Raw genomic sequence first — 10000 nt, forward strand, 5'->3', positions numbered from 1 at the left:
ATATGTATATATATATATATATATATATATATGTATATATATATATATATATATATATGTATATATATATATATATATTTATATGTATATATATATATATATATATATATATATATATATATATATATATATATATATATATATATATATATATATATATATATATATATACATACACACACACACACACACACAGTGGTCCCTCGTTTTTCGTAATTAATCCGTTCCTGGAGGAGCTACTATAAACGAAATTTACGATTTGCGAATCAATTTTCCCCATAAGAAATAATGTAAATACAATTAATCCGTTTCTGACACTCAGAAGTATTAAAACAAAAAAAAATTTTACATGAAATATACATGTAGTACATAAACAATACAATGGGAAATGATGAATGAAACATTAACAGCATAACACTTACTTTTATTGGAGATTCTTCTTAGTGTATGGAAGACTGGAGGAGAGAGATTGGATTGTTTACAGTTTGGAAGGGGAATCCCCTTCCAGCAACACCTCAGGTACCAGTTGCTTCTCTGGGGTTGCTTCTCTTCTCTGTTTCTTAATGCTCACTAGGACCACCTTGAGAGTCACTCTAGTCCTGTCTCGCAAAGTAACTGTGGAGAGAGCTCTGTTTCTGGCATCTCTAACACTTCCCTAAAATGGTACAAGACTTTGTCACTGTACATATTTTTCATTTTCTTTACCACAGGTTGGCACTAGGAGCTTTCTTTGGAGCCATGGTAGCTTATTTAGTACTTGCAAGCACTAAAATGAGTGGAATATTATGAAATATTTCGTAGGAGCACTTGAGGGGACCTTCACTCACTGGTAAACAATGCCAGACTGGCTGGGTAGGGAGGCGTCCCCGGCTCACACTGTGCGTAAGCATCCTGGACGAACTACTATTCGCGAGTCAACCTATGAAAAGCGAGTCCATGTTTATACGAAAATACCCCTATGATTGGCGAAATTTACGATTGCCGAGAACTACGAAAAGCGAGGGACCACTGTACGTGTATGTATGTATGTATATATATATATATATATATATATATATATATATATATATATATATATATATATATATATATATATATATATATATATATATATATATATATATATATATATATATATATATATATATATATATATATATATATATATATATATATATATATATGTCTTATGAGCCAGTGTTTTTTGACGTATTTATACTCCAAAATTCTAGCGGCTTCAGATCAAGCGGGAGAAAGCTGGTAGGCCCACATGTGAGAAAATGGATCTGTGTGGTCAGTGTACTTAGTATAAAATAATCCTGCAACACGCAGTGCATAATGAGAAAAAAAGACTCCGACTGTGTTTTTAGATTAAAATGTCGACTTTGAGATGTATTTTCATATAGTATTTATGGTTGTATTCTCATTTTCTTGGTCTCATTTGATAGAATGGAAGACATTACAGAAACAGAGATAATTTTGATTTATTTCACAATGAAAAGGAACTTGAAATTGAGCTCAAAGTATCAGAAATGTTCAGTTTTTGCCGATGTTCGAGAGTAATCAAATGATGTCATTGTCCAATAAGTGTCCAACTAGCCATTCTAATACGCAGTCACAAATGGGTTGACATTATTTATACAATTATTACAATAATGCAGTAGTCTGCATAACATAAAAATTCAGAATAAAAAGCAAGAGTAATATAAGAGGGGCTGGAGATGTGACTGATGAACAGAGAAAATGTTACTTTAAAGCCAGAAATGTCTGCATTGTTCATTCTGGACCCAATTTTGAAATTGGCATCTTTTTTAATTTGCGTGAAATTGGCCAAATTGCCAATTTCTGACCACTTTATAAAAATAGGGTAGTTGAAATTGGTAAATGGGTGGTTTCTTGTACTCAATAGCTAGAACAAAGGGAGTTCTAAAGAAATAGCTCTAAGTTTGGTTGACTGGAATAGTAGAGTTGGCAGAAAATAGGTCTCAAAGTGGGCAAAATCGCTGATGCGTAAATATCGCCTAGATCGCTACCTTCACAAGAGCGTAATTCCGTGAGTTTTTGATCAAATTTTGTACTTTTGGTGTCATTACCATCGGGAAAAGATTCTCTGTCATTTCATAAGAAAAAAAATCATTTTTTTTTTTAAATCTTCGACACAGAGCAAGTCTGTGGGCACAGGTCTCGACAGTCAGAGGGTTAAATGTAGATTTACATGCAGAAAAGAATGACAAATATATTATAAAGCACTAATAACATGTATAAATGAACATTTAACATGACACTTACCTTTATTGACGACTCTTGTTGGTGTATGGAAGACAGGGAGGAGGGGGAGAGGGAGGACCTATTGTTTGGAAGGGGAATCCCCTTCCATAAAGACTTAAGGTACCAAGTCCTTATCTGGGGCTACTTCCCTTCTTTATTTTTTAATGGCACTAGGACCAGCTTGAGAGTCACTGGACCCCTGTCCCACAAAATATTGTTCCAGAGAGCTCTGTTTCTCTCTCTTTAGGATTTGCCTAAAATGGGACATGGCATTGTCGTTGTACATGTTGTCGACACTGCTTGAAACAGCTTTGCACCATACTTCACATTGGACAAATCTCCTTAATCTCTGAAGAAGGCACCTTCTTCCATCTTTCTTCCTCCTCCTCTGAAGCAATTTCCTCAGCTGTGTTCTGTTGCTGTTGCAGATGAAGGTCTTGCAGCTCTTTAGTGGTTAGCTCTTCACTGTGGTCCTCCATCAACTCTTCCACATCCTGGCCACTCACACTGAACTCCATGGAATTCCCCAATGCCACAATAGATTCCACAACAGGTGTAGGGTTGACAGAGTTAGCCCCAAACCCTTCAAAATCATTGTCGAGGACACATTGTGGCCACAAGTTCCTCCAAGCAGAGTTCATTGTCCTGCAAGTCCCTCCCTCCCAAGCCTTATCTATAAAGGTTATGCAATTGAGGATATTGAAGTGATCCTTCCAGAACTCTCTTAGGGTCAATTCAGTGTCCGAGGTCACATCGAAGCACCTTTGAAACATTGTTTTGTTGTAGTTTTTTTTTTAACCCCTTCAGGGTCCAAGGACAAAATCTGAAGTGGTGCCCCAGTGTCCAAGAATTTTCCCCAAAAAATTTTTTTATTTTTTCTTATGAAATGGTAGTGAATCTTTTTGTGAAGGTAATAAAACAAAAAGTACGAAATTTGATGGAAAATTGACGAAATTATGCTCTCGCAAATTTTGATGTGTCAGCGATATTTACAAATCGGCGATTTTGCCGACTTTGACTCCCATTTTAGGTAAATTACATCATTCCAGTCGACCAAATTCTTAGCTATTTCACTAGTATTACCTCTGTTCTATCGATTGAGCATAAGAAATCGCCAAGTCAACTGTTTCAACTACAAAATAAAGTGATCGGAAATTGGTAATTTGGCCAATTTAACACAAAGTTCAAAAAATTCCAATTTCAAAATAGCATCCAGAATAAACAATGTAGGCATTCCTGGCACTAAACTAACATTTCCTCTGTTCATTAGTTACATTTTGAGGCTTTACAAATAAATCCCATTTTGATTTTTTATTCACATAATGAATTTTTATTCACACCAAAAAATAGAAGATTTACTGTTATGCAATATTGTAATAATTGTATAAATATCATCACCACATTTGTGAATGTATATTAGACCCACCAGCTGGCGTGTATTAGACGTGTGAGGTCGTTTGTTTACTCTTGAACATCGGCAAAAATTTAACATTTCCACTACTTTGAGCTCAGTTTCAAGCCATTTCTAGTGCTAAAACCAATCAAAATCATCTCTATTTCTGTAATATGTCTTCTATTCTATCAAATGAGACCAAGAAATTTCAAATACAACTATAAAAAACATACGAAAAAACACTGCAAAGTTGCTGTTTTAATCAAAAATCTTGGTTTCAGTTTTTTCTCTCATTATACACAGTGTGCTGCAGGATTTGTTTTATGTGGTGCACACATACCACATAGTTGTATTCTCTCATATCTAGGCCCAAGTGTGCCACTCACAGTTTATCAGAGTGAGCTGAGCTCATGACGTAGATCTACGGTTTGGACCCTGAACATAAAGCCGTAGATCTACGGGACGGACCCTGAAAGGGTTAAGTTTGAAATGATCTGCTGGTCTATGGGCTGGATGAGAGGAGTGGTAATAAGGGGCAAGAACTTCACTGTGATGAAACTAAACTTCTCACACAATTGGTCATACAAGTCTAGGGGATGAGCAGGAGCATTGTCCATTATCTGGAGGCACTGGAGTGGCAATTTTTTTTTCCAGGAGGTATTTCTTCACACTCAGGCCAAATACTTCATTGAACCAATCAAGGAAAATTTCCCTCGTGACCCATGCCTTATTGTTAGCCTTCCACATCACACACAATTTACTCTTGGCAACACTGTTCTTTTTTAACACACTGGGATTTTCAGAGTGCTACACCAGAAAAGGCTTCACTTTTAAATCCCCACTAGCATTACCACAGAACAAGAGAATTAGCCTGTCTTTCATAGGCTTGTGTCCTGGCAGTGCCTTTTCCTCCTGCATTATGTGAGTCCTCTTTTGCATTTTCTTCCAAAAGAGGCCTGTTTCATCACAACTGAACACTTGTTGGAGGAGTAATCCTTCAACCTCTATGTACTCCTTGAATTCATGCACAAATTTTTCAGCTGCATATTTATCTGAGCTTGCTGCCTCACCATGTCTTACAACACCATGTATGCCACTACGCTTCTTAAATTTTTCGAACCAGCCTTTGCTGGCCTTCAGTTCACTAACATCAGCACTCATTCCAGGCATTTTCTTTACGAGATTGGCATGCAACTGCCTTTCCTTTTTACAAATTATCGACTGCACAAGACTATCTCCCACTAATTGTTTCTCGTCAATCCACACCAACAACAATTTCTCGACATCTTCGAGTGTTTGTGACCTCTGTTTTGTTATCATTTTTACCCCTTTCACAACATCACCTTCCTTGATTTCTTTTTTCTTCGCCACGATGGAACTGATGGTTGATGCAGGCTTGGCATACGTCCTCGCGATGTCAGCCACATGTTAGCCACTTTCATATTTTCCAATTTCTTTCTTTAATTCTATTGTGTTTCTCACCTTCTTTAACAAAGGGCTTGCACTAGCAGCTTTCTTTGGGCCCATGGTGGCGTATTTAGCAGTCAACACAGAATAAACAAGTTCATAAAACAATTATTACAAAATTCTCCTATGACCTTACAGGATAATGTTTACTCACTGAGAAACAAAGCGACACTGCCTCAGAATGCGTGTGTGGGAGGCTTTGTGTGCGCACAGCACTCAGACATGTACCGTACCACCGACAAGAATGGAGGAAAGTAATGAAAACTGAGCCAATATTTTTATGAAAAAAGTTGGCAATAACTGAAATTCACAAAAACAGAGCCTAACAAAAAGGGAGGGTCCACTGTACTGACACAGCTCTTCTACCTGTTACACATGCATTGCAATCAAAATCTTTATGGTGGTTAATAGTTTTCACATATATGGTTCTTGGCATACAGTCTTAAGTTTTAGTTTTATGCAATAAGGTCACAGTAAATAGGTGAAATCACAGTATGCAAAATAACTACAATTAAAAAAGTGAAATCCAAGTGCATTGATAAATTCTCACATGTGAGAAACTGCAAAAGTGCTTGGAATTTCACTATTTCAGTTTTATGTTTAGTTCTTAAATTTTACTGCGTTTTGTCAACGAGAAAAAAGACAATTAAGTATTTGGTTAGTTTCAAGTCACTATGACATTAATACACTCAGAGGTCTTCACTTGAGAACTGTTTTCCAAAAATTCCTGCTTTACTTATATGACACTAGCTTCTTGGCTCCAAGTTGGACAACGCTGACTCTTCCAGTACTTTCACCTGAAAGTATTGATGAAAGACACAAGTGTAGGAGTAGAAAGAGGGTTTGAGAAGACTAGGCTAATGCGTTTCTTATAGTATTGACCAGTTACTTGTTGATGATATGACCGACTGGTTCCCTTGTATTGTTTCAGTGTCAGAAGATATTAAAACTGAGGATTTGCCAAAATCAGAGCTGAAAAATATTTTAACAGGAAGCAGTGTTGCCAAACCTCAGTCCCAGTTGCCTAGTAAACAGATTCAGATGCAGCAGCAGGACCAGCAGAAACAACAAGAACAGAAACTTGAACAACAGAAACAGCAAGAACAGAAGCAACAAGAACAACAGAAGCAGCATGAACAACAAAAGGAGCAAGAATTACAGCAGCAGCAGCAACAACAACAACAACAACAACAACAACAACAACAACAACAACAGCAACAACAACAACAACAACAGCAACAACAACAACAGCAACAACAACAACAGCAACAACAACAGCAACAACAACAGGAGCAAGAGCAAGAAAAAGAAAAACAGCAACAACAGCTTCAACAAAAGCAGCAACTAGAACACCAGCAGCAGCTAGACCATCAAAAACAATTAGAGCAACAAAAACATCAAAAGCAGCAGCAGCAAAAATTACAACAACAGCAGCAAGATGAGCACCAACAGCAACTTCAGCAGCAGCAGCAGCAGCAGCAGCAGCAGCAGCAACAACAACAACAGCAACAACAACAACAACAACACCACCTACAACAGCAGCAGCAGTCACAACAGCTGCAACAAGCACAGCACCAACATCACCAACATCATCAGCATCACCAGCATCATCACCACCACCAAGATCAGCCACAGCATCCTTCCCACTCTATACCACAGACTCCAGAAGAGCATCTGCACCATCTTCAGTTACAAGAGCATTTAGAACAGCTTCAACATCATCATCATCTTCAACAGCATCATCATTCTCAACAACATCAACATCAGCAGCAACATGCACACTCAGGGACATCAATGGGTCATGCTGTGACTGGACTTCCTCATGCCTCTGTGTCAAATGGCTTTTCTGGTGATATGCCATTAGGTATGGCACAGTCATTGGTTCACAGCCTAGCAGGGATTGGTGCAATTGCTGGTTTAAGTGGCTTATCGAACTTAGGACCAACAGGCTTAGAGGGTTTGAGTAGTGCGGTGTCAGTTGGAATGTTACCTGGTCTTGAGGCGGTGTCTTCAAGTAATGCTGCTATGTCTGTGAGCATATCCTCTAATGCAGTACCATCACATAATCAAATGATGGCAAGCGGTCATGATTCTCAGCAGGATATCCCTTCACACCTGCCAGAAACCAGTTTAGCAGATTTAAAAGCAGCCGGTCTTGACACTAGTTTAGGTTATTTCCCTTCAGTGTCACAAGCACAAGGTGACCCATCTATGATGCATAAACAAACAGAAGAGGAGCTTCAGGCTGATGCCCAAGCAGCACTACAGAGAGAACATGCAGAGGCATCAGCACTTGCTACTTATTTAGCAGCACAGGACAAGAAAATGCATTCTTCAGCACCTGAAACTCCCAAGTCATCAGGTGGAGCCTCATTTAACAAACCTAAGCCAACACCTAAGAACCTAAGCTCGTGGTCTTCACTAGCCCAAAGTGCCGTCCCATCTCCTACTGCTTCGACCTCCCTCAAGACTTCTGCAAGTGATTCATTTGCTCAGTTCAAGAGAGTTGCAAAAGAGAAGGAAGCTAGGGTAAGTATTCATTTCATTCTTGTCAATATCTTCTGAATTTGTATATGAGATTTATAGTTTATTATTTTCATGATGCAGCAAAACTGATTTTGAATGTGTTGGTTATCAAGGAAGAGAGAGTTGTGAAGGTGAGTGATAAATGAAATTGAGATAGTTTGTCGAGATGAGTTTTATCTGTTTAGTGTTAATGGAGAAGTTTAGGTGGTACTGCAGTCATCATTGGGTCCCAGCAATACAACACAACATGAAATTGTAATAAATTTAGGACAGATAAGACATCATCTTGCTGGAAAAAATGCCTTGTGGTAGCAGGACAGATCCTGGTGGTGGTTCGTGTGTATTGTTGAGGAAGTTACCCATAAGTTACTGTGTACACCTTCCTGCTCATAGATTTCTTCTCAGGTGTGAGGAGAGGGTAGCCAACCAAAATGGCAGTGCATGGCAAATTTGAAGGAAAAATGATTTATGACATGTGACAGACAGCCAAATGTATGGTGTGCATCAGACACAGTTTGTAGATTACCAGTGATGTATCCTTGGACTGTATTTCTACAATTGTTGAACATGTTGGTGATTGATCATATCAAGGAAATTGTGGCAGAGGTAGAGTATGCATCTTCACTGAGGCTCAGCCATGACACCAGTTGACTGACCACATCACATGTTCTAGAGATGTCTCAGGTAGTGTTTATTTGGTTAATAAAATGAAGGATGGGTTTTGTCTTAGAGGGCTATATTCTGAAGGTGTTCTGCCCAACTTCCACTTAGTCCATTGTTTAAACATGTGAACATAGAGGACCAATTCTCAATATACCTGTTGGACCTATTGATCTATAGTGACAGAGACTTATAGTGGGGTTGAAGACCCTCATACCTCTGTCACTCTTTGTGACCAGACATAGAGACTAATATATTTTTATGAAACATTTATGTGACATTTATATATAAAACCAAGGATTACGTGGAGTAAAATAAAGGTTGGATGTGAGAAGTGGGTTATAGTAAGTGTATATGCACCTGGGGAAGAGAGAAGTATAGAGGAGAGAGAGATTTTGGGAAATGTTGAGTGAATGCCTAGGGAGTTTTGAACCAAGTGTGAGAGTACTTGTGGTTGGGGATTTTAATGCTAAAGTGGGTAAAAATGTTGTGGAGGGAGTAGTAGGTAAATTTGGGGTGCCAGGGGTAAATGAAAATGGGGAGCCTTTAATTGAGCTATGTGTAGAAAGAGGTTTGGTAGTAACTAATACATATTTTACAAAAAAGATGATAAATAAATATACAAGGTATGATATAGCATGTAATGAAAGTAGTTTGTTAGATTATGTATTGGTGGATAAAAGGTTGATGGGTAGGCATCAGGATGTACATGTTTATAGAGGGGCAACTGATATATTGGATCATTATCTAGTTGTAACTACAGTTAGAGTAAGAGGTAGATGGGATAAGAGGAAAATAGCAACAACAAGTAAGAGGGAGGTGAAAGTGTATAAACTAAGGGAGGAGGAAGTTCGGGTGAAATATAAGCAACTGTTGGCAGAAAGGTGGGCTGGTGCAACTATGAGTAGGGGGGGGGGGTTTGAAGAGGGTTGGAATAGTTCTAAAAATGCAATATTAGAATGTGGGGCAGAAGTTTGTGGTTATAGGAGGGTGGGGGCAGGAGGAAAGAGGAGTGATTGGTGGAATGATGAAGTAAAGGGTGTGATAAAAGAGAAAAAGATACTTACTAAACAAAAGTGTTATAAGAGTAGAGTATGTGGAGAGTAAACGAAAGGTGAAGAGAGTGGTGAGTAAAAGAAAGGTGAAGAGAGTGGTGAGGGAGTGCAAAAGGAGAGCAGATGATAGAGTGGGAGAGGCACTGTCAAGAAATTTTAATGAAAATAAGAAAAAATTTTGGAGTGAGTTTAACAAGTTAAGAAAGCCTAGGGAACGAATGGTTTTGTCAGTTAAAAACAGAGTAGGGGAGTTAGTAGATGGGGTGATGGAGGTATTGGGTAGATGGCGAGAATATTTTGAGGAACTTTTAAATGTCGACAAAGAAAGAGAGGCGGTAATTTCATGCACTGGCCAGGGAGGTATACCATCTTTTAGGAGTGAAGAAGAGCAGGATGTGAGTGTGGGGGAGGTGCGTGAGGCATTACGTAGAATGAAAGGGGGTAAAGCAGCTGGAACTGACGGGATCATGACAGAAATGTTAAAAGCAGAGGGGGGACATAGTGTTGGAGTGGTTGGTATTTTTGTTTAATGTATGAAAGAGGGGAAGGTACCTAGGGATTGGCGGAGAACGTGTATAGTTCCTTTATATAAAGGGAAGCGCGACAAAAGAGATTGTAAAATTTATAGAGG

At 38.5% G+C, this 10000-nt stretch overlaps 1 protein-coding gene and 1 long non-coding RNA gene across 6 annotated transcripts in view; one reads left to right on the forward strand and one right to left on the reverse strand.

Moving 5' to 3' along the window:
• Positions 1-10000, forward strand: part of LOC128705417 (female sterile (1) homeotic) — a 684385-nt gene that overhangs the window by 640218 nt on the left and 34167 nt on the right. For all 5 annotated transcript variants that reach the window (XM_070092310.1, XM_070092319.1, XM_070092329.1 and 2 more), the window contains one exon: positions 6060-7657. In XM_070092310.1, coding sequence (XP_069948411.1) covers positions 6060-7657 — 1598 coding nt within the window. The remainder of the gene's footprint in view (positions 1-6059; positions 7658-10000) is intronic.
• Positions 1-10000, reverse strand: part of LOC138853766 (uncharacterized) — a 180308-nt gene that overhangs the window by 87125 nt on the left and 83183 nt on the right. The gene's annotated exons all lie outside the window — the stretch shown is intronic.

Source organism: Cherax quadricarinatus, chromosome 3, assembly GCF_038502225.1.
Source record: "Cherax quadricarinatus isolate ZL_2023a chromosome 3, ASM3850222v1, whole genome shotgun sequence".
NCBI lineage: Eukaryota > Metazoa > Arthropoda > Malacostraca > Decapoda > Parastacidae > Cherax > Cherax quadricarinatus.